General features: G+C 43.3%; 1 protein-coding gene across 2 annotated transcripts in view; it reads left to right on the forward strand.

Annotated features, from left to right (window-relative positions):
- Positions 1-1,742: 1,742 nt before the first annotated feature.
- ctnnal1 (catenin (cadherin-associated protein), alpha-like 1) overlaps positions 1,743-25,889 on the forward strand; it is a 46,509-nt gene continuing 22,362 nt past the window's right edge. The window contains exon 1 of one of the 2 annotated variants that reach the window (XM_062409531.1): positions 1,743-2,096. In XM_062409531.1, the coding sequence (XP_062265515.1) occupies positions 2,001-2,096 (96 nt within the window). In that variant the 5' untranslated portion in view covers positions 1,743-2,000. The remainder of the gene's footprint in view (positions 2,097-25,889) is intronic. The other variant, XM_062409532.1, reaches the window with a different exon arrangement.

Below are 25,889 nucleotides of genomic sequence, written 5' to 3' on the forward strand. Positions count from 1 at the left end.
ATTATGAACCATGCCTGCTCTGAGCCATCAGCTGTGTTTGTAATATGAAGTGTTTCTCACCACTTGTCATCCAGTGGCCCCACTTGTTAAGTTCAAAATAGCTACTGCAGCCACTTGAGGATACAGAGAATTTAGCAGTAGTTTGGGTCCGGCTCCAATCCAGTCAACAATAAAGTCTCCAGGAGCCGTGTGATGGATCCAAGTCACTGGGTAACAAAATAAGAAGAGGCGGGATTCCTAAGTGTGACAGCCAGATTCATTCTGTGCCGCTGATGGTGACAAACCACTTAAACCTAGATAATAGTTAACATGTGTACAGGAAGAACGTGTGGACCTCAAAGTATTCTGTCTAGTAATAACAATCCATGTGAGTCATCTTGGCCTCCAAGTCTAACAGTTTGTTTAAAATGAAATATTATCCTACCAGCAGAAATAAACCTGTTAAACATACATCCAAACATTTAGATCAACATAGACTCATAGATCTGTTCAATAAATTATTGTTTGGTTGTTACCCTTTGGCATTTTCTTTGAAAAGTATGTTTGGTAATTTGCAGCACCTTAGATCGTTAGAACTTTCTTCAACACAAAGAAAAGGTAAAAGTCTCAACTTTTTTAAGATAAACACTTCACTCCAGTCAGTGCAGCAGCTTTCCCATGTGGCTAAGAGCAGCCGGCTTTGATTGGCATACCTGGTGTGTATTTTGGAGAGGATGATGGGGAATTCTCATACCCTGGGAATAAATTGGGTTTCTTCATCTTGAGGATCAAACCAGAGCTGGGCTCAGCGAGGACTGCATTGCTCCTCTATCTCTTGAGGGCAATGGATGCTCACTCTTCTGAAATCTGCATGGATGAAATAGATTATGGAGTTTTTAATCAAAAACTCCTATATGAAAGCTATACAATTATGATGAGAGGATGACTTTTTTTAATCCTATATGACATCAGATATTCTTTTCTTTCAATAGATTGATGAAATGTGGACTAATGATTTCAAATTCTTAATCTGAATGGGTTTGGTTGTGAAGATACTATTTTTGACTTGTAATAACTGCTGTAGGTGAGTGAAGAATCACATTAAAATAACAGTCATCATCCTGATTGTCATGTTGAAGTGTGATGAACTGCAATTTGGTTAAGCCCTGAGCTGCACACGAGCAGCATGCAGTGAACCAGCTTTAGGAACTTTTCCAGTATAAACACTGACCTTGTCAAGACCAGTAGACCTCATGGGAATAAAAGCCCATTCCTAATGAGGCCGAAATTAATATCCGAGGTCCTGGTACAGTTAGGGGTAATAAGTGATTTCATTAGATTTAGGTTAGTGTTAGTCGTAAATTGGTTATGGTTAAAGTTGGGGATAAGGTCCACTACGAATGGAAGTCAATGCAAGGTCCTAAGGATAACCGCTCAAACCTGTATGTGTGTGTGTGTGGTCCAGGTATATTATCGGGACTTGTCTTCATTATGAGCTTCATAAGATTTGGGTTAGATTAGGTTAGTTAGGTTAGATTAAGGCAAAAGTATACAGGATTAGGTTTAGGTTGTGGTTAAATCTGCAGGAAATCACTGTAAATCAATGAAGTCAAGAATGTGTGTGCGTGTATATGTGTGTGTTTGTGTCTCTGTATGTGTGCGTGAGTTTTTATGTGTATGTATGTGTGTGAGAGTTTCTCAGTGTGTGTGTGTGTGTGTCTCAGTGTGTGTCTCAGTGTGTGTGGTTGCCCACAGCGGTGTGCTGCAGTCCGCTCCCCGTCGTAGTTGAGTAAACTCCACGGACATTAGCGGCCGCAGCCACCGAGCCGGAGTGAATTAAAGCCGCTCGATAAACGACCGTGTGACCGAGTGGGAGCGAAAGAAAGCCCCGGTGTGTAACAGCGAGTCCTCCGCACCACTTCTGCGGGCAGCAGAGGGAACGAGGCTCCGGCTGAACGGAGTTGTAGTGACCGGGAGACACTGAGCGCCAGGCGGGGAGAGGGAGAGCGAGCTCGGCGGGAATGGCTTCATCTCCGTGCGGCAACAGCAACTTCGATTCCGGGCTGGAGATCAAAACTCGCTCGGTGGAGCAGACGCTTATTCCTTTAGTGTCCCAGGTGAGTGCAGCACCACCGTCACACAGACACACACACACATGTATGATCCTCCGGCTTCGGAACAACATCCGAGCTCGGAACCATCGAGGCGAACTTTGGTTCTCGTGTTTACCTGTTTGTGTGGCTGCTTCTCGTGCTGTGTTTAAAGTCTGTTCCACGTGCGGGAATTTCACTCCCATCGAGACCACCGCATCCATTCTGGTTAGTTGTTATCTCTAATACATTACAGACTGAACTTCCAGGTCCACTTGTTTTCAAACCGGACCCCGGAACATGTGGTGACATCTTTAAACGTGTGGGACAGAAACACAGCAGACTGCACACACTGGTTTGTTTGTTGTCAGGCAGAAGTTATTACATCTTTACAGAGCAGGCTGCACTGTCCTGTGAGGAGGGAAGATAACACAAGAACAGCTAAATCAATGCTGAGCCACAAAAACATGACATTGTTTTAATAATCCTTAATATTGCTGGGGATCTGTTCAAAAGAACTTTAAAGTCCCCCCCCCCTATTCCACCCCTGAACTGCTCAATGACTCCCACTTCTGTAATGGGCCCACTTGGAGGCACGTGTTTTGTTTTTCAATAAACAGCAGAAGATGAGAGAGCCACTTAAAGCCGCTGCACTCTTTCACCATCCGCTCCCGTGCACTCTCATTACTGTCGTCCCAGCTCTAAACGTGTGGAGCCCAGGTCAACGAGTCAATCAATCATTATAGTGTATCCTGCAACACATTCAAGATTGATTTGAAAGAAAAATGCTGTTTTTAAGTTGTTGATTTTCCATTTATTAATAATTACAGAGGAGAGTAGCATACCGCCACCAGGAGTCGAACGATCTCCTCATGAAGTTGCACAAATCTTTCTTTATTTGGATCTGCACTAAATTGCACACCATTGTAATTATCTGTCCCATAAATATGCAAGATTTTGTTTTTCCTCGAGCTTCATGCATTCTTCCCTGGGACATTTGTGAAAACGTTAAAAAACACTATCTTCACTTGTTAAAGAGAGCGGGGGCAAAGACATTCCTGGATCTGCCTCCTGATTCAAAGTCGCCAAAACTCTACAAGCTTTTCCCTGAACCATAACACAACCTCCCACCAAGTTTTGTGGTAATCCGTTGAGCATTTTTTGTGTAATGCTGCAAACTAACAGACAAACAAACAAATTACAAGAGGAGTCCGAGACCACATGACTCAGTCAAGGCTAACGCCCTATCTCTTGAAGAAAATGAGAAAACCAAAAGTCTGTGGATCTTCCCAGACCCGTTCTGGATCCTTACACCAAGTTCCGTGGCATCTCGTCCAGTAATTTCTGTGTAAACTTTTTAACAGACAAACCAACAAACCAACAGACAGGGGTGTAATCATAGTATCCCTGTTGGAGGTAACAATTACAGGTGACTCATTGAAATGTTCTGCCTTTAGCTTCACCGCTGCTTCCTGCGAGGTCACGCAGGGATTGGAGGTGGGATGTGTCTCCTGAATTGGGGACTGATCACCATGGTCTTATAAATGCTAATATCCTCTTGTTGTGCAGGAGCCTGAAGTGACAGAGTCCTGTAAATGTTCTGTTGTTTCCACTCAGAGACACTGGTGTAGAGGAATGGGGAGAGACTCCCCAGTGGTGGCTTAGCAGTGGTCTGGACAATACCATGATGGAAGGTCCCTGACCCTGTCCTTCCCCCTGTCAATGCTGAAAGCCGGCCTCCTCCCTCTGATTGCACACGGTCATTTGAAAGATATAATGTCACGCTGTACCTTAATGGATATGGGGTTCCTTATGTAAGGAAATCATCTATTATAGAGTTGTTTTTTTCATGCAAGGTTGTTCGCTTAAGGTGATTTCAGTTATGCATGAGTAATATTTTCTAGTTTGGATCCAGGTGAGCTGTAACTCTTGATGCAGGAAGCAGTTATCATAAGAAAAGTGCCCACTGGGGTAACATTGAGAGAAAAGCACCCAGTAAATCTGCCGCACCCGGCTTGATCGTGATAATATTTGGGCTGCAGCAGACTTACAGTGCACCCCTGCCCGCTGAGACCGGCTGGCCGCGTTCCAGTCCTTAGCATAGAAGAATGTGCTGTATACTGTAACGGGATTCAGCATATTACAGTCCACTCCTGAATAGTGGGCCTCAAGGACAATGTTTCCCATCTTTCCTTCCCCCCCCCCCCCCTTCTGTGTAAGGCATGTCCCCATAGCAACAGAGCTCTGCAATGCTGAGAGAAACAACATTTCCAAGGTCCGCTACGTCAGTACTCTTAAACGTTTGGCTGTTGTGATGTCATCAGGAGGAGGGTCTGCCGGTCAGGGATGACTGGTACATTAGTTTCACCTGGTGTGAGCGCCTTTCATCCAGTGTGATCACATGCACGCAGAAATCTCTGTGGTGGCAAAAATGCAGAGCTTACACAGCTGAACTGTTTAGATGATGATTCCACAATCACGTTTTAAAACATTTTAATAAAAAAAGAAATAGCCTCAAACTTAGTGGTTCCAGCTGCTCAAATGTGAATATTTGCATGTTTTCTCAGTCTTCTGCGAGATTACACTGAGTGTTTTTGGATTTTGGAGTGTTGATTGAAGAAAACAAGACGTTTAAAACCATGACCACTGGCTTAAGGAACATATTGGGTATTTTCTTCTGCTGTTTGTCGACTGTATCTGTATCTGTAACTGCTTGATTTCAAAATCTAGACTTTTATTGGTTAATAATTGATAATGGGAGTATTGGTGCATGCAGCCCTAGGTATGACATAGAAAACTGAAGTATCCAGCAAGAGTTATAGTGTAGTTATGTCCAGAGTTGGGCGTGGTATCATACTGGCCAATAGGAAATGGGAATATAACAGGAAAGTAAGGGGCCTTTGCTGCATGTACAGACCAGTTTAAGCCCATCACTTGCTGTATTAGGGTATTTGTGGCATGTGCAGAGGAAGAAAATCGCTGAAAGATTTGAATTCTACCATTAGTTATTAGGAAGACTGATGTTAAATCTAGCTGTGGTTCTCTGATTGCCGCCCTAATGTGAGTAAGAAAACTCGGTTAAGTGGCGGTTCTCAGGATCAATATTGCATGGGTTTTAATTTAATTATTATAGTGGGTGTAAAAGAACGGACTATGCGGGCTGTGTTGTGTGGCTTCGCTTCTTAAGGAGCTTTGCGTGTTTTGTGTTTGTGTGTGTATGCATGCTTACGTGTTGTAGGGGTCCTTAGATAAGTATCGGGGAGGAAATGAAAAAGGAGTGTTGGAGGAGAGTCGGCGCTTGATAAGGTATCATGTAGCGCACGATCCCCCACTTTTATTATTCCTCTCCTCTCCCCTTCATGCCGAGCCTTGCTGTGACGTCGATGTCCTCAGGCCTCTGTTATCTGCTTCACTCCCACCAGGGCGTAATTACAGGCCTGGGAGACTCCCGTCCTTGCACTACACATGCACATACACCAACACACTCTAGATAGAAACGTGTGCCCACGGTCCCACCCTCCTCTTCTATGTTCTTGCATATTTATAAATATATATATGTTCACCTGTTATACGGATGCCTTTATCTTTTTGACAGCAAGTCTGAATGTTTGGAGCTTTTGCATTCCACCTGGATGTTTTGCGAGCTGCCTCCTCCATCACTTTCATCCTTCACTTTCACCCGTTTCGAGACAGAAGGGGCCGTTTCCCCTTAATTGTGTGGAGGCAATTTTCCTGCAGCTAGGACTTCAGTAATGTGCTTTGCTTCGCCCTTTCTTCTACTGCCATCTCCATACCAATGGACCTGCATTGTGAGGGGCATGGTAAGGGTAATGAATTGCTCTGGTGGTGGTCAGCAATGTAATGGGCATCACACAGAGAGAGAGAGAGAGAGAGAGAGAGAGGGGGGAAACTATGCAGACGCGTCCTGGTGTTGTGTGTGTCCTACCTGTGATGTGGTCTGTGGCCAGCGGGAAGGCAATTAGCAGTAATCTGGCTGCGTTTGCCTTGATATTGGATTCAGGTTTTGAGCAGGTGATTAGCGAAATAGCAGTTCTGTTCTCTGGTTTTTGTAACTTGAGGTGTGTTCCCTAGTAAAGACACAGTGGGCGCGGACATGGTGGTCCTCAGACTGAGGAGGTGTACGGGTGTTATTTTGAGGTATAAAAAAAAAATGTGTTGGAGCGAATCAGGACGCAGGAGAAATATCAGACTTTGATCAGATGGATGAACATTTAAGCGCTTGTGACACGCCGGTCTTGTGATTACACAGCTATTCACGCTCAATCATTTTCCTGCAAGGCCCGGCCAGGAGTTTCTTAACAGATTTTCTGCTATAATTGGGCCGGGAAAATCCGTTCTCTGTCCGAGTTTGTTAGTGTTAACGTTGCCATGCTTCCAGGGGTTCTGTGCCCTCTGGTGCAAAAGCTTTTCCCTGTTCATTGTACTTGAAACTATGCTGAAATGGCGTATTTATCACCAAACAAAAGCTCAGTGGCAGGTTTGCGGATGTGATTTGCTCATGGCATTAGCATTTCGTCTCATAAATTCCACATTAAACCAAATGCTGACAAAATACGCTCCATAGGCACAGTTTTTACTTAGCTCTGTAAGCACAGCCATCAGTCAAATTTCCATCCGTCTTTCTGGATCATTGGAAATGGACCTTTATTGAGGTACGAGGCACAATGTGTCCCTCTTAATGTCCCTGTTTCTGTGGTGGGGTGACATGACAAACGTCCAGGTAGTGGAGTTGTTTTTCATATTCAGACAGAGGGGTATTACTGTTGCCACGAGCCCTAACAGATCTGCTTCCTCCAGCCGTATGATGATAATGAAGACAAATGGCTGCCTGGCATGGAGGTGAAACCACATGAGGATTACAGTGTGCCACAAGCATGCATGTGTGAGTGCACACACACTCACACACTGACAAAAAAAAAAAAAATGTACCTCCAGAGAATAGGACTAAAGAGCCTTTTTATTGCGTAAATTAATGTGTGGGGGGGATTCCAGGGAGCTTTTGGTGCCTTTGCATCAGCATTTTGTGATTTGTGTAATTGTTCGCTAATGGACGACAAAAACTAAGACTGTGGTGCCATTGTTTATTGTGCTGTCACCTGCATTTTTTTTGTCACCACCATGACTTGTCAGCTTATCAGCCCTCAACCCTTTGAGGCATCGAGAAAAACAATACCGAGTGTGATAATACATTTTCAGCGCAGGTCCATGAGGCCGCCTTTTTTGATTGTTGCGTCATTATCAGCCAAGGACATTGAAGAATGGCCAATGTGTACACACACACACACACACACACACACACACACACACACACACACACACACACTCACAGACACACTCCATTTGCCAATGGCTTGTTTATCTTCTGTCTCTTAAAGTTTGAGACCTGCAGAGTTTGTGCTTGGTTTATTTCAGTCAAATCAAACACTGTGTATGAATCACAGTGACCCTGACTCACTTTATGGTGGAGAAAATGTTGAAAAACAAGTTCTAGCTCCGTGTGTGTACACGGGTGGTCAACAACCTTGTGTCATTAAAGTGAAATGAGGTGCAATTCCACTCAGCCACCCGTTGTTGTTGGGTAAAGTAGATGCATTGGTCAGTTAATTTAGTCAGTTAACCCCCCCGCCCCCCCCCTCCACCTCCGCCCCTCATTCTCTCTCATAATCTGTTTTTAAAAGATGCGCTGAACTTTTTTGAACATGTCATTGACATTTTCTGGAACGCCCGTGTTGATGAGCCTCAGAGAAAAAAATCGATCTGCAGCAATTTTCTTTGTGTACGTCATGTCCTGCTTCCTGCATGCTCTACCCAGGCACTTCCCCTGAATGTCGCGGACATTTTCCTATTGTTCTAAATGCGTCTGACTTTTGGAAAGTCTCCTGCTGTGTTCTCTATAAGTGAAAGGGATACAGGAGTTCATGTTCCGAAATTGCTACTACGTGTACTTTTATTGCATCCAAGTGACACAATGCTTGCATGACCACTGCCCCCCCCCCCCCCCCCCCGCTTGTCTTCCCTCCTTCGCTCTTCTCACCATTACTATCAAGGGAGTCATTACATATCGCTGTTCTCTGTAAGTGCCAATTAAAGGGGTTGTCTCTCATGTCGATCCATTGACCTCTTCCCGGCTAATATACTTACAGAATGTGTGATTGTGTGTGTGTGACACCAGCCTAAAGGGATCCGTCACCTAGACAGAACGGCACAGTTAACTTAATGGTGAAAAAAGCTATCTGACCCTCTTGCCATTTAGGTTATCTGGCGGCTGCAGGTAATAGCGATAACCACTTTAATTGTCTCTGGAAAAAGCGTCTGCTTCCCCAGCAAGATTTATCACTGTAGCTGAGAGGTTGATAAAGTATTGATTAAACTTCTGTCTCATTATCAGAGAGCCTCAAAGTGGCATTACCTGTTCTGGTGTAGCTCAAAGTCAACTGAAACTGAAAAGCAATTTCAGTGACCCGTTCCCCAGAGGGAAGGGTCATTTGCGGATAGTTCTTTTCCTTTCACAATGTAGTTTGACTTAATTTGGCCAAGTTTGAAGATATCCAACACTGATATTTCTAAAGAACAGCTCAGAGTAGGTTCTATAGGTAAGCCTAACCCTAACAGTCTGTATATGAAGTGTTCAATTTTCAGTTAAGTTTGGCTTTAATTAGTTATTTGATGCTATAAAAACAGAGTGAAACATCCAGAGACTGACTCGTGATTGGTCGAGTGCGAGTAATGACAGGAGATGCACCATCCATCTTCATCTCAATGACACGGACCAACCAGGACATCCTCTGTAATGAGATGTTGCTCCAGAATTTTGTTTTACCGATATCTTTATTTCTGTTCTCACCACAAAGTACATTTCCCCTCGGCTCCCTGGTAGACTAGTCATTCTCCTTGGTTAACCCATATGTGTCCTATGTAAATAGCTATTAGAGGCTTATCATTCTTATGAAGTATCAAGCGTCTCTCTGCCCCATTACCAGCCTGTATTTACAGTATATTCTTAGATAAGGACCGATGAGATGGTGATGAGATGTCTCATAAGTGTCGGCACACGGGAAGAGATCTCTATCAGTGGGGATGTGTTGCTTAATGTAGCGTGGTGTTTTGTGTTATCCAGTCTCGCTCGGAGGAAGCCCCCCGTTGATTAAAACAGATGCACGAACACACGCCCAGGAAACACAGACAACGACATACGTGTTGACATTCTAGTTATCAGCTGCAAACTTAAGGGGAAGTGGAAAAACACGTGTGTAATATTTCCTACATGTCAATACAGTGCATGTACCTTGAATGCTATTTACTGGTTGTTAGGAAAGTTGTGAGTATTGTTTCTTTATCTGGCTTCCTCCTTGCAGCACTAAAGCTGGTACAGAGATATGGAGACAGAAACATGAGGTGTCTCTGTTCATGCTGTCAGGACAGAGAAGACCAAACACTGAGAGGGTACAGCCCACTTGCTGTAATCTTGCAGGCATGTACTCTCGCACTCGTCTTGTCATGCATTGCCAGAGATATCGCTCGATGTATCTATATTGTCTGCTGCCCGGACGACTGCAGGTAAACAGATCCCTTTCTGGCAGGCAGCTGTTTGTCTCGCTGGTTTCTTGGCTCGGTGCAGCGGTAACTCCAGTCTTGAGCGCATGACATTGACTGGGACGGTTGTTCCCAGTGCTACACAAATCCTGTCAAATGCAGAAAAACCTTGGAGTTGGTTGGTGCAGTAATGTAAGCACTATATCATCTTCACATATTTTTTTCCTTTACATCTTATCCTAGAGTAACTATTATACCACTGTGCCTTGTCCTCCTTATGCCCGGAGCTTTCAAAGTCTGAGTGTGTGGGCGTCCCATCAGACGACTGCATCACCCAACACCCTCGACTCCTCTGATGTCAAAATAAATATTGACATTGCACGTGCATGACCAGATTTTTCCCCCTGTTATTATTCTTTGCCTTACTTTGATTTGTCGGGTTAATCATGCTGTAAGTTCTTGAACCGACCTCCCATAATGCTTCAGGATATGTAAATAGGTATAATGGCGCCATGGAGTCATGTAATAGCTGTGGGCTGCAATAAAAACCCTGAACTTTAGCCTATATTTGTTTACATTCTGGAGAAATCGGCCCCAGTAAAGGTATGTTGAATGAGCTATTAGCAGTTCCTGTTTACTGTGAGGCCATGTATGCACATATAACTGTCAACGCCAAAAGTCATGCAGCAGCAGTCATATCCTTATGTAACTCAAACTAAATCTAAAAATATGTGCATCATGCTTGTATAGTCATATATTTCAGTTGTTATAACAATCGCGTTGTGTCTTTTATGTCGTGCAATATTGTTCGTCACATCTTTCTTTTGGTGGCTACTGTTAAATTGATATTAGTATTCACAGTGTAGTGAGTGTCTTACATTTCCTATCTTTAAAGTTAAAGTGAAACACAAATAACTGACATACATCCAAGTAAAAAAAAAAAAAAATATCTCAAAGTCGACATTGGTCTAGAGCCTGGCCGATAGTAGCTGATACAGTGGGGTCCATTTGTGGCTCCTGGTGGGGGACAAGTGAAGACAAAACACCTGATAATCTCCTCCTGCAGATATAAAAACTTCTCACTCCTTCTCATCTTTTGCCCCATAAATCCAATGATGTTTGGGCTCTAGTTTGCTCTCGTCTCCCCCTCCAGCAGCGCATTGCTGACTGTACCACTGAGGAATCCTTCGGTCTGTCCTGTATGTGTTAATTGCTTTCTTCGAGCGTCTTTGAACTTCTCCCCTCCCGATAATGAGTTCTTTTAAAGAGATGAGGTTGGACATGACAGAACAAAGCGAACGTGAAGGACACCCTGAGAACGCAGAACGCCAAACACTTTCTTATCTTTTCTCATTCAGGAGAGTCAGAATTTTTTAATATTTTACGTTTGCGCTGTCACTGTGACTCTCTTCACATTGTAAAACCTACAGTATGCAGTAATGGTAAATGGAAAATATATAGCGCTTTTCTAGTCTCGATGGCCACTCAGAGCGCTCTACAGTACGGAACAAAGGTGACTGAAATCCATTTATTACCACAATCTAATAAATTGTACTGTACATGGCATTGGCCTGGCAGTGACACAGAATCAGTTGTGAGATGATATAACACCTTGTTTGGATGCCCACCGTCTTTCCTCCCTTGCTTAAGCTGTGTTTTCCTCTCACACATCTCACTATCCTTCTTAAGCCCTGTGCTATAGTTCATCCTCATATCTCTCCACTTAGCCCCCCACTTGTATTCTCACTTTTAATCTCCAACCCTCCAGAGAGTCCAGTGTCCCCGCATCACCTTATTAATTATGCAGCCTACTGAAAACCTAGCCAGAGGCTACAGGTGGTGCACAGAGCCCAGAATCTCAGCATCCTTTCTTCTGTGTTGCAACCTGACACATAATCCTCAGACCCACACCTACTCTGAAGAAAAGTAACGGGAACAGCGTGTAACCAGCTGATCCAGATTTGGCTGTCCCTTTCTTTGACATGGGATACCCGAGGGTGATCAACATTATGGTTTTCCTGCTCTCTTTTGTCAGAACGTCATATCTCCAGAGGGAAAAGGTTTTTTCAAGTCATCGACGTGTTGAAAGCAAATAGGATCTTGAAAAGATTTAAATGCCAAACATGGGACAATATGACTTTAACTTGATACTGATAAGATTACACTGAGAGGGTTTTCTGTTTCTGGACAAATAAGTTTTGTTGAAACACTGAAGGATGAAGCTGCATTTCAAGTAGACAGATTTATAGCCCTTTTTAAAGTTGCCTCTTCAATTGAAAGAAAAAGCAGCATTGCAAATCCCCTTATGAATTATAAAATACACTATCATATAAATAAGTTAAACATTTTTGTTTGCCTTGTTTTATATATTAAATACTGAGCGGCCAATCTTTGGTTTGGCCTTTTAATTTCTCCAAAGAGTCGATCACAGATTCAGTCTGCTGCTGATGTATTCGTCCTTGATCAATAACTTGAACCCCCCCTGACTGCTAGCTCCATCAGTATGGGCAGGGTGTTCTCATCTAGTCGCTGCTTCATGGTGACTGGAGCCAGTGGATGAAAGCTGGGGGCCAGCCAGCCCCAGTGTTTAATACTGTGAACTAATACACACACTCACAGCGCCAACCTCTATAAATAAGTTAAAGTCACTCACCTTCCAGAAATAAAGTTGCAGTTGTTCTGTGTTTGTGTTGTCTGAGGGGCTGAAAGGAGCTTTTTGAGGTGCTGATAATATTACATTTTTACTTCAGAGTACTTATCAAGTTTAAGTATTTATTGTGGAAAGGACTTCATGTTTGTCTTTACATACAATTGCTGCTGAAGAGACCTAATGTGTTGATTCAGATAAACGGTTTTTGAGGTTTTAATAAAGCCCTAACTCAAGACACTTAAAGTATGTGTCATGTCGCGAATGTAGTGAAAGCATGTTCTCTAAGCCCCCCATGAATGTGTTAGAGAGATCCAGTGTGTCACAACACAGGCCATTATGCAGGCTGAAGCCAGGGGGGCTGCATTCCTTCAAGGGTTCGTGTTTCAATGTCATGTGTGTATCGGTGAGAGTGCCGTCTGAAACTGTGTCAATGTATTCTTTATAGGGGCATCGCAGCAAGGGTCACAAGTCAAGGTCTCAGAGACTGAGACCTTCCTGCACTCCATACTTTTTGGCATGCATGAGTTAGTGCCTTTCTATCCCCTAAGGGCTTGAACTTCACCTTGCTTTGTTTTACTCACCAAATTCATCAATGAATCATCCTCCTCAGTCACTACCTGTCTGCATTGTGGGTTTTGATCTCTGGTGGGACACACTTCTTTGATTTATTAAGGCACTCATTCGCTTTTTGAATCCCTTTCTTCTCAAATGTCAAACCGCCAAGACCACATTCTTAGAAATGCCTTTTTTCCTGCTTCTGGGTGGGGATTTGTCTGCTCAGGGCATAGTTTGCAGGCGTGTTGATGCTGCTCCATACCTGACGTCTTATCTTCCCATCATCCTCCTTTCATCTGTGGAGAATTTTAAGAGGCCTGGAAACTATAGACAGGCAGAAATCCTGGAGGTAGATCCATTTGGGCTCATTGTTCAGACATTTGTTTGGATTTGGTTTGAACCTTCCTATTAGTTCCAGTGCTGCAGTGAGTAGCAGCCAGACACAGCGGCTCCCCCCTTTCCCTATTTTTTTTTACAATTTTAAATACTGCCAAAATTGATGTATTTGTTGTGCAAATAGGATAAATGGTTAAATGTAGATCTCATGGATATAGGGTAGGGCTGAACAATTAATCCCACTCTTGCTGAATTTATAATATCAGGTTAAATCTGTGACACCATACAACTATAATTTAAGCTTTGTTGCCACAATCTACAAATTATATTGTTCAGGTGACCAAGCTTGTTTGGAAAATGAATGTGAATCCCAAAATGAATGTTGACTACTTCGATAAAATGTGTGGCTCATATCACTGTAATCGTTTTTGTTCACCCTTAACACCTTAGAAACATGCCATTTGCAGAAGTTCTGGCAGGACTGCTCGTCCATGTTCTTTTAGCGTCAGTGACAATTGTTGTCTTGTTTGCCGTTGTTGTTGGGAAAGTGGCATTGGGAGTTGTGGTGCCAGCAGACTGTTCAGGCTAAGGAGCGAGTTCAGCTGTGGACTCATTCAGCCTTGTAAACCACGGCACCCAGAACTTCCTACCTCCACTGACTGAGACTTAAAAACATTTATCAATTGTGCATTTCACATGTACGTGTATACACACAGATTGTATTGATATTGATATTCTATGTTTTACTTTTTTCATTTATAGTTATTGACATAAAATTCTTTCTTCGTTGTTTACCACAATCTTCTGTGCTGCTGCTTCAAATTGAATTTTCCCTCCGGGCGATCAATAAAGGCACATCTTATCTTAGAACAAAGCCCATTTTTCTCTGTCACTTTGCTCATTAGTTTAGAGGCAAGCTGGAGTCTTTGTGTCCAGTGCTTTTGGTCGGGGTCCACCCAGCAGCCACTGCAGCCATTCATTCTTTCTGCTCCGGAACCTGCTATCGCTGTGGGATGCTGTCACAGAGCCTGGTTAAGCCACTTTCACACACTGTTCACCATACACTATTATTTGTCCATTACTTGTAATTACCCATCATGGTGACTGATGGGAGGTTTTCGAGGCTGAGTTGGCAAGCCGTTAGGATTATCCTGTTGAGGACTTCATATAATTATCCAGCCATTAAACACGGCTCAGTGTGAAGTAAACCTGAGAGGGGGGCGACTTTCAAATGGCTCGGTTGTTGTGTTTGTGGCTCCAGGTTGTTGAAACAGGCTGTTGTCGTCCTGGTACGTTGCGTTCCAAGAAAGTGTCTCGGAGACAGGTGTTTGAACAGTGGCTCCTGCATCATGTCCATGCGTACTAAAGTCACAAAGATCATTGAGCCATTGAGCCATATTTTGGATTTTTGAAATATTTGACACTGGTGTATTGCTCTCAAAATGATGCTTTGTGAGACCTGTTCTGCAAGGATGTTGTCCTCATCGTTTGGAATTGGACTTGTGATATCGTTTGAATGAAGCTGAGTGATGAAAATCCTCTTGCAGGTTGCATCAATTCACAGTCCAACCACCTGGATTTCGACACAGGTACTTAATCAATCTTTACTGATTACCCAGAAAATCCTCAACCAAGATAATTGTGAAACAGAATGAAAAGTACAATACGGCCTCATAAGGGGACTGGAGTCTACCCTTTTGTAAGTGCTCACATATCATGTTTCGACAACACAAAGAAATCGTGGCGGGGGACAATCAAAGTTTTGAGTCAGCTAGGTACAAAGAACAAAGTATGAACAGTGCTCTGGGCCACAGTGGGTTTTTTCGGCAGGATCTTGAGGTTTCAAAGAGAGTGGGAGAGAGATTTGTCACACAACCTATGTAAATTAGCTTCTTTTGAAGGTGATTCATCTCACGCGGTGAAACGGATCACAATTATTCAACCCATAGGAGAAAATAGTTTTTTTTTTTTAAATGGAGCATGTCTTCTCTTATGCCCAATACAGAATGCCATGCACCTTTCCGTTAATAGGATTTAGCCAGTTACTCATTCACTGCATGTTGTAGTGTGTGTTTGCACCGAGAAGAGACCAATGTCAGCAAACAAAAACCAAACCGCTGCAAAGTTTTGGTTTGTTTTCTTTGCCTCTTCTCTTCCTGGAATGGAATCACTTGACAAGTGCAATTTTATTGGAATATTGTATTACAGAGCTGCAAGTCATATTCAATCAGTGAAATTAAAACCAACTTCTGTATCCAGGCAAAGGCGGTGTTTACGACATATGTGGAAGTGGAAACTTTACCCTGAAAATAGCCAGCATCTGAATCTGATGGTGAGATTGGCGTCCTGCGATTTTTGTGCCCGTGTTTTGCTTCCTTTGTTTGGTTCCCTTGCCAAATTAAACAGCGGCCATATCCTTGAACCAGGGAAAAAGTATGAATTGTAGCTGTCATCCCCACAGGAACTAACCTGGTCTTCTATTGAACAAAGAGCCCAGTGTAGCCTGGAGAAAACCCTGCATACGGTGTACTTTTCCATTTGGATGGGATCCCATCTGCATTGCCCTCCTGCCTGGTCAAGATATGTGTTTGATTAAAAAATCTTGTATGTTTTGTGTAAATTTGGGGTCGGGCAGAGCAGCTCGGAGAACCCCCCCCCCCCAACTATGACTTGTCTAAGAGACATTTTTAGGGCATTACATGGAATTTTGCATCTGTCTGAGATAAGCAGGAAGCGGTGTGTTTTGGTTATTCACTGCCTCTGAGATATTTGTTACACCCTCAAAGTGAGATGTTGTCAGTGGTTTTCAGCTGCTGGCAGATGCCCACCATTCCAGGTGCATCACTTTTATCATCACCACCCACACACTGGTAGGAAGCATATATATGCTGGAGCTACACTAATGACACACCCTGGGAAACAGGTTTGACTTATTGAATTATTAACTATTTGACAGCACAACTTCTTTTGACTTTGGTTTTACTGAAAACAAGCACAGACAACATAACTTAAATACAGACTCACATCTGCTGCCACTTGCCAGTCTGGCAAAAAGACTGGAAACAGGGGAAAGCATTCTAGCTCGCCATCTTGATTCTGTGTATAGATTTGAACGCACAACACACCATCCCTGTAAAATTACATCCTGAAGTTTTCACAGTTGGGTTTTTGTTTGGATTAAACCATCATGATCAAACTTGTCTTTAGAGGTACCAGTGGGTACATGTTGTTAGTTTTGGACATAGCAGGGCTAACTGTTTACCCTTTTATTTAAAACATTTTTTTACAGTGTCTTTACCCAGATAAGCTACATGGCTGCAAGAAAGCACATAATTGTATTATATTAAAAAGTCAAAACATTCCCTTAAACTGCTCATTTAAGATAGATGCATGGTTTTAAAATGGCCTTTGTCTAATGAGCACTGCAGTTTGAATGAATCAGGTGAGGTGCTGCTAATGAAGGCCTTCACCTTTGGATGCCTGGTGGTTCTGTGTTTAGTTCATACCTGACATTAGATTAGACATAATGTTTTTTTATTCACTATCTTATCTTCAAATGATTTTCTAGAGAAACAAGCTTGGTGAACCACAGCAGACGTGCGTGTCACGGTCCGCTGCTCTCCGAACCGAGGAGATCGATTCCCCCTTCTCGCCTTCCCTTCTTAGTTAACCTTGGCTTGTGGTTAACAGAGAAAAAAATTGATCCCTAGCCATGTTGTGTTTGTCTATCCCCCCCAGCGGGGACCACTGAATCAGCAGTCGCTCTCACTCACACTGTCTCGTGTCCGATCCCCAGTGCTGCTCATATCTGAAACAGAGTTTTTAGATAAAGTATAAAGTGAGCTGGTACAGACTCATTTCACATCGTTTCACTTGCAGTGCCTCTCAGCCGTGCCTTCTGGTTTTCTCCATCTTAGCAGTCCTCCCCCTCTCCTGATTTACTGTATGCCCTCTCTGCCATTCTTCCGTCTATCTCTCCATCACAGCTGTCTGTTTTTCTCCCAGGTTTATCATTCTCTCTTATCAGCTGCTGCTGGTTCCTCTCCGCTTCCTGCACCTCATATCAGTCTGACTGATAGCTCTGTAGCAATGGTCCGGTTTCAAGAGAGCTTACAGTGCACCGGCTCACCAGGTCAGCAGGGTCCTATAATGCATCTTTTATTTAAACGATTAATACTTCCACTCTGATAGGAAGCACGTTTTCCATGCACACGGGAGCCAAACATTTAAATGAAAGCACACTAAGGGCACAAGTAATAAAAGATTAATGTTTTAATAAAGATGGATTTGATTTAGCTTGTCAGAGTTTGTCATACAGTAAACTACAGCTGCCTCAGCTCAGAGTGACTCTGGAGAGCTCAGTACAGGCAGTGGGCCCACTTATGATTTGATAGATTTCCCATTATTTCTAGACAGCCACGATGGAGTACCAGGTATACGCAGCCTGTTCTGTTTCCCTTTTAGCTTCCACTTCCTGAGTGGAAACACTAACCCTGCTATGGCACATGAATGGTAAGCTGGTCCGCTACGAAGCCCCGGAGATGAATACTTCTCTTCATGTGAAACAATCGCAAAAATGTAATCTGGAAACCCTGGGCCATGTTTCCATCCCTTCTGTTTGAAAATCCGCCTCTGAGAGTTTTCACAGAGGCTGTGAACACTTGAACCATGGCAAAGCACCAAGGCTCGATGCCAAGCCGCAATACCAGGCAATAAGTGGGATTATATTTGTCGTTTATTTGACAGTGAATGGTCCTTTGGAAAATATGAGCTGAGTTTATTGGTTTGTCGTCTGTGTGCCAACCTTACAATCTATCTTTTTGTGGTGTTTCTGCCTCTCTGCATTCAAATTGTAAAAAGAGCAGATCCAGTATCCATCTGCTCTGGAGCCAACTGCCCTTCCAAATCTTAGCAAGTCGCAAAAGAATCACTGGAGTTCTCGAAACGGATTTAAAATCAAATTGTTTTTAAATTATGACTCACTGTAGATGGTATCATTCATAAGCTGTTCATATAAATCTACTTTTGACATAATTGTGAAGTCTGAGCCAAAGAGAGTTGGAGCAAGTCTCCACTGTCGACATTAAGAATATGTTGATTGATGTGCTCATTGTTAAATAGGTTTTAGTGCTTTGTCCAGAAAACAAATCTGCATTTTCCAATATATTCAAGGGGGCTCCCTGGTTAGTCAGCTAATCTTGCCAAGCTTAAATTTGTTAGACACACACATGCAACAAAAAAATGATGATGCACACTGCAGCAGCACTTGCTGTGGCGCGACAGAGGCAGTGGGGAAAATAGCGTTTGACGTGTTGCTGCGCTTTGAGTCATACGAGGAGCCCGGAGCAAATCATTTCAGTCCACTACGCAGGGGTTAGATGCCACCTCAGCGTAAACGGGACAGCCACGGTCACCTGTGGAGATGGGACTGCAAAGAGAACAGATACAACGGTTTAGTTTGCAAATGCAAAGTGAGAGCCGCTCAAGTCCCAGGCCGGGAACAGAACAGTGATTAAACACGTTGCTCAGGCTGCCTTCAGAGGGAGTTATGGCTGGGTTTTCGACTTTTGATTCGCCACTGAAATGTGTCCAGTATTTCAAAAAGTGTCAGGGATTGATTCAGCCTGGTTTGATCGTTCCTCAGTCTTGTTTACTTAGTGGTTTAATCCAAAAATCAGGAACAAAGGCTAATTTTAGACTTTGACTCACGAACTGTCCACACACATTTCTTCTCTGCATTTGGTCCTCGCGTCCACACCCAAATGGCTTTCGAAGTCACTTAGAGGTCCTTCCAAAGTGCAGATTTCCAAAAACTTCACGTATACATACATGTACAATGGGGTAAACGATGACATCACAGCTTATATTGTGCATTGCCCAGTGTCGCTTTGTTAAATGAGCATGGGACAGAAACAACTAAAACAATGGCAGCGATGAACCAGTTTCTCTACGATTGTTCAAAGTTTGCGGCTAGATTTAGCGTCGCTGCTCCACATTAGCATTCACAGATATCTGCCTCGCCCAATAGAGCGTTCTTCTCTGGTATTTGACGGATCATTGATGTAGACTTTATTGCCACCTACTGGCTTGGCATGTCTGTTTGAGGGTTTGTCGTCGTTGTCGTGTTCCCATTGGGAACCAAGATAGTTTGTGCAGCAAGCGTCATGTGGAGGGACCTTTTTTTTAATAAAGGTGTGGAAAATATCGGTTCCAAAAATATCTACAGTAGTGTAGACCTAAGTATGTTTTTTAGTTGATCCGTTGCCTGTGCTCAATAGACTTTTGAAAATCTTTAATGCAGCAGTCACATTCTTTAGTCAATGCTTAAGGCACAGAGGAGAAGCTGTTAGAGCTCAATGCTGTTTGGAGCACGCACCTCATACCCCCGAGGTATATGCTTCCCCAGGTAGAACGGAGATGGGGCAGGTTGAACAGCTGAGACAGCCAGAGGGAGTTTGACCCAGCAGTCACGTTGTGTTGAGGGCTCTCCAACCCTCCTCTCCTTGGTCGACCCCTCCCTGACTTTCCCTTTGTCTCCCTCTGTCTGTCTCTCTCTCTGTCTCCCTCCCACCTACTTTTCAGAGAGTTACGTTTGCAAGAAGGAATGAAAAGAGGTATTGTGCTCTGTTGAATGCAATCTGTGTGTGTGTGTGTGTGAGTGGCTGTCTTTTCTCTACCCTAGCACTGTGTAACTATGCAGACACCAAGGCCTTGGCATGCCACAGTTGTCAGAGGGCCAAGGAGCTTGTTTTAACCAGCGTTATATTTACCTTAATTTTCAAATGTCAGCCTCCAACGTCCCATGCAACACACAATGAGCATGTTTCTAAAACACTCAGTGGTATAATAAAGAGGTAAACAGGTTCTTAGGAGTTAAAAGTATCAATTTCAAAATACTTACTTTAACACAATTTTTTTTACTCAAGTAGGCGGAGGAATGTTTCCTATTAAAACACCACTGTATTAATACTTTGCCTCATAGTCGTGGCTTAGCATAATGTTTTGGAACAGAGCCCAGGACCACAACACTGTGTCGGCTAACATACTAGCAGTGCACACGTGTGGTCTCTCTCTCTCTTCAGCACGCAAGTGGAGGAAGTAGTGATTGTTAATACTGAGACATATTTCATCATGCCCCCAACATGAGGGCCTTAAAAAAGAAGGCTTCTTTTGTTTAAAACAGGATTCATCTTTGAAGAAAGTACTTGTTCTTTTGATAAATAACTCAAAGTGGAATGAAAACATCAATCTTTCTCCAAACTTTGTATTTAAATGGATTGTGCTGGCACTAGTATCCAAATATTTCTAACACTACACAGCCGAGTCCGTCACGGGTCTATTTTTGCAGACCTTCCCCTGCAGAGCCCCGTACCGGACTCTACCTGTTACCCGCAATTCTCTCCAAGTCGAATCAAGACCGTCAGCATATGTCCCACGGCCCAACCCGTCACCCGTGATTACACACGCACACTACACAGTCACTCACATGCGATGGGCTATGACCTCCTTGTCCTCCAGTTGTGTCCTTGGAAAGCACCTGTGCTCCTGCAGCTGTCAATATGTTTCCCCAACAATGGCGTCCTGAGTTTGGGACTATCAAAAGCGAATCCACCACTGGAAATGATTGCTTTAATGTGAACCATTTTGATGGCTGATGTCAGGAGTGCTAGTTATTTTAGCAGAATTGAAGGGGTCAACGTGTCAGAGGCTTTTTACCCCTTGAATTTATATGAACATTTTCATCTGACTTTTTGGAGGGTTACCCACAGAAACTGACTCGTCATTGTTACACAAGTTTTCATTGTGCTGCTATTGATTGTTATTCCACTTTTATTTCTTTCACCTCTTTGTAAAAGGCCTTGACTGTGCATCTGTTAAAACTCTGTATCTGTCATTCAGAGTCTCCTGTCTCGATGGAGTAGATATATAGCAACCTAGTTGTTATTCCTCTGTGATAACCTTCCTCTCCGGTGTATGCCTTGGATTGAACCTGCCTGTCCACAATATTCAAATGTCATCGCTGATCGCTGAGCTAAAGCTCGTTGAAGGCCAAACAGTGCCCTTTTCCAACGAGGTACAATCTGGTTTAACATCCATACGCATGCATCTGCTTATAGCCGGTTTATTGTTCAGGTTGTCTTTACAATCTTCTAGCCCCTCTCTCTGTTTGTCTGCGTGTGTCCGTGAGCGTGTGTCCGTGAGCCCAAGAGCCTGCTTTGCACCCCCTCTCTCTGTCTACCTCTATCAGTGTCCTCCAGCCCTTCTGTCTCACTGGCTGAACGTCTGTTGGCGTACATGAGCGAGTGGGCTGAGGTTTGTGTCATGTGCTCGTCTCCTGATCTGTGTAACCTTTGTGACATTCCGCCCTCCGTCCCACCCGCACAATGTTTATTGGGTCTGTAGTGACGCCGAGCATTACACAGATACAAAATGCTATATTTAAAACAATAGCTTGACACTTATTTGCTTTAATGATTTATTAAACGTAATGATATTAAATTATTAGTTGAAATCATAAGCTTTGCAGCTCTGGCGTGGTAATGAGTTCAGTTTTGCCATACTTTGTGGGGATTATAAATCATGTAAGAACTAATTATAATAGGATTTTGTGCTTATCAGTGGGATAAAAAACACGAGTTTAACCTGACATGTTACCATTGAAAGCAATTCTAGTGAATTGATATCAAATTAATGCTGCAATAATTGTGGCAAAGAAGAGAAAAAAAGCAGCGTTCTCATGCAACAGCAAAGTTCAATGAAAGGCCTGGATGGAAAGTACATGGAGATGCTTCCCTTCAGGCATAAATACACAAGAATGCAGATCTGTTTGTTGGCGCCGCTGCATGGCCGCCAGCTTGCCTGTCAGTTGGCCTCTTCCCACATCCATCACCTGCTCTGTGTGTTGTGCCCCTCTCCCCCCTCTGCCTCTTTTCTTTGGAAATCAGTTGCTATTATCCTACTCATCCTGTGGCTGTATAGGCACTCACCGGTTCAACCATCCCTTTCTCTGGAATTATCTGCCTTGCCACGTAAAACCATCTGCGTTCAATCAGTTCACAGCGGCAGCAACTACTACCGCTGCCAAATCAATGCACTCTCCACCTTTGTCTGTGGAAAATTAGCTGTTTATGTGTGTGTGGATGGGTGGGTGGGTAAATTGGTGTACGCACACAGGAAAGAGGGAGATAGAATGTGGAGTTCAGTTTGATGCAGCTTTTAAATTGTAGGACTTTGGGCTCCTATCAGTAGTTTGCGGAGCCTTTGCAGGACCCAGGGCTCTCAGTTAGATTTGTTGCTTTCTCCTTACAACAAGCTCTCTGTACCGATAAGACTCACTTTCTCTATCACTTTATATCCTTCTGTCGTTCTGTCTTCTCTCCCCACACACACTTACCACACTCTGCTCTGCTGTACTGTCTTAGAGACAAACTCAAATCATTTAGTGCACAGAGAGAAAACTTCAAGAAGAGAGGTGGCTGAAGGCAGGAGACGGAAGTCACTAGGGAGGGAAAAAGAGGGATGACACCAGATACACAGTGAGAAAGAAACAAGACGGGACAAGCTGATGTTCCTTTTCTCCTCATCCTTCTGTATCTGCTCTCCTCCATACTCCCTCATATCTCTTTTCATCTCCTTGTCTCATGTCTCCAGTCTGGCCATTGACAGGCACCGCATCAAGCACCCGTCTGCTTAAGCCAATTCATTGAGGATGAATCAAGGATTTTGCTCTCCCATTAAAGTGCATGTTCAGTGCTACCTTCATCCCTTTTTTTCTCCTCCTGGTCCCCGAGCCAACAGCCAGCCGCATCTCGCCTTACATCAATAAAGGCCAAATAGAAACTCTGCTTTTTTAAGGGCACCACAGTTCAGACACTCTGCAAGACAGAAAATAATGTCTGGAAACCTCCCGGAGAAACACCCCACGGAGAAGACAAACATTCAGATGAACTTTCTTCCTAGCTGTAACAATGATCCCATACTGCTGACGGACTGAAATGAGATGTGGAAGTTTTTCTTTTTCACTGCTTGTTTTAACCAAGTGATCCCTGTGCTGCAGAATGTGTGCAATTAAAACGACAGTGTGAGGTGCAAGGAAACGGGAGGCTCTTAGAGTTACTGGGGATATACTGGAGAATACGCATAATTATTGTAAGTAATAATTATAGCAAGTAAAAATGTTAAACCTCCCTTTTTTGTTTTGATCTGCCTTGTAACTGTTTCTCCACACTATCCAATTATTTCCTGCCCCATACACAAAACATTTATTCAAACACATTGATACAGCAGGACTGCAGCAAAGTAAATACTTAGGTCCACACACACACACACACACACACACACACACACACACACACACACACACACACATGCACACATGCCTAAATAGACAGAAATGAGCTGTGCTGTCACGATAGATGGAGGGTTTACATGGAAATCCTTGTTGCTGCCTTGTAATGGAGGAATGATGAGTTCCTTTGGTTGGGTTCTGTTTCTAATCTAAAATATATCGATTCAGTCTACGTTCGGTTTGAGTTGTTCCTCTCCCCAGCACACCAAGTAATGCTTAAAAGGAAGAAGAGTGAGATATAAATTTGACAAGTAAGCAAGGCCATCATTAATTCGCCAACCAAGCATTTACCGTGCTGAATGTTTACAACTAAATAGAAGCCCCCTCTGGCCTCAAGGATGAGCTTATCACACTCACACGTACATCTCTGGCCTCGTTAAGATCTGAACAAACGAACGGCACAAATTTGCCATTGGACTGTACATGAGAAGGGTTAGGGTTAGGAAAAGAAAGTGACAGCTAATGGCTAACTTTCTCCCAGCATTGCCATTCAGTGGAACTCAATCAGTAGCCATGGGAGGCAGCCACAAATGTTTCCCGCTTTTGTTACCCCGCTGATTTATAGTCGGTCACTGTGTCCTTGAGGTGTTAGTGTAGATTTCCTGCTCCCCAATGGGTGGGCTCTGTTAGTGTATGTGTTGCTCAGTGAGGGCTGTTGATGTGTTTTTTATGGTATTGTGATTGTCCTCCTAATTATGGAGGACAAAGAGATGAGAGGTGAATAGTTTGGTCGACTGGTTGGAGAGAGAAGGTAACAAGAAGGAGAGGGAAGGCAGAGCAGCTCTGAGAGACTCATCCACTGTGAAGGAGCAGGGTCTTCCTCTCAATCATGTCAGATCATGTGACAATTTTTTCAAAGCAGTAAACGACAAATGGGCCACTTAACAATAATATACTGCCATGTTTATTACTACAATGCCTCCAACATTCATCACACTAGAAAGCACATTAAATGGTTTCTGGGTCCAAGTCGAGGGCGTAACGTTTTATTGAGGTGGTGGAACCATTCAGCTTGAGGTGACAAACCAGTTGGAGGCCTACTTTGCATCCAAAGCAACATTTGTGCTTGTTTCACGGATTTCATGTCACATATAAATCCTCCGTGGCTTCTGGAGGCTCTGAGCTGGTTGCTGTTCGGCTGGTTAATGCTCATCGGCATTCAACCACTGCCGGTGTGCACCAGAGCACAGCAGCATGTTATGGAGGAGAGGGGTTTGTTGAACAGAGAGAATGAGTAAACTGCAGCAAAATATTAGAAAATAAATGGTAAAGCTGGAAATTGAATCTCTTTGGACTTTGTGTCCCAATAGAAGAAGTGAAACTGAAAGTTTGCTGCCTGGTTTCCACATTCAGTGATTCAAAATGTCTTGTTTCAAATACTATTCTTTACTTTTTATTTTGTCTATTTCATATTTCCATGTGATTATGATGTGTATTTTAGACGTTAGTTAGCTACTTTTATTTACTTTCTCTGTTTCTTACCCGTTAAGTGTTTTTGAGCATAGCAAAAGCTTTATAAACATAAAACATGTATTATTATTGTTATTAATGTTACTTAGGCAAGCTTCTTTTACAGTGTTTGTTGTGTTGAGGGCATTAAACATATGTGAAGTTTTGCCTTTTTTGCTTTTATTGCTTTCACGTAGACAAAGTTTAGATTCAGTAAATCATTGATAACACAAACATTCCTTTACGCTACTAGTGGGTCAAACTCCAGATGTAACTTTGTTAAATAAAAAAGGGTTTGAAGAAAAAGGCATTAAAAATTCCCACTTTTTTGTTAAACCTATTTAAAATCTGTGATTCACTGACAACTGTAGAATGAATGTGCAGTTTCCATTGTGTCTTTATAATGAGGCTGACACAAGTTCCGTTGATACACACAAACACAAAGTCCTGTGTCATGTGATGGCACTGTATCAATATTATGTGCTCTCCACCCTGCCATGTTCCTGTTTGCACAGCCCAGTGAATGTTCCCACCCACTGAACTCTCATGAAGGAAATCCCAGCCAGTGGTTATTCTCTGACCCCCCCAGCCCTCTCTCTCTCTCTCTCTCTCTCTCTCTCTCTCTCTCTCTCTCTCTCTCTCTCTCTCTCTCTCTCTCTCTCTCTCTCTGTTTATCTTTCTCAGACACACTGTCTTAAACTTGTTAAACTAACCTCAGCCTCCTCAGCTGTTGCAGTGTAGGAGTCTTCTTCACACAGGGAGATGTGTAATTAGGTTTTGTGCTGGTGTCACCTTTGACCCTCTTCTGTTTCCCTCTTGTCCACTCGTCACTTTCTCTTCCTCTTTTCCTCTTGACGTCTGCTTCAGAGGTGCTGGTGTGTGTATAACTACGCTAACTACACAAGCGGACACACACTTAACAGGCTAT

This window comes from Platichthys flesus, chromosome 17 (assembly GCF_949316205.1).
Source record: "Platichthys flesus chromosome 17, fPlaFle2.1, whole genome shotgun sequence".
Taxonomy (NCBI): domain Eukaryota; kingdom Metazoa; phylum Chordata; class Actinopteri; order Pleuronectiformes; family Pleuronectidae; genus Platichthys; species Platichthys flesus.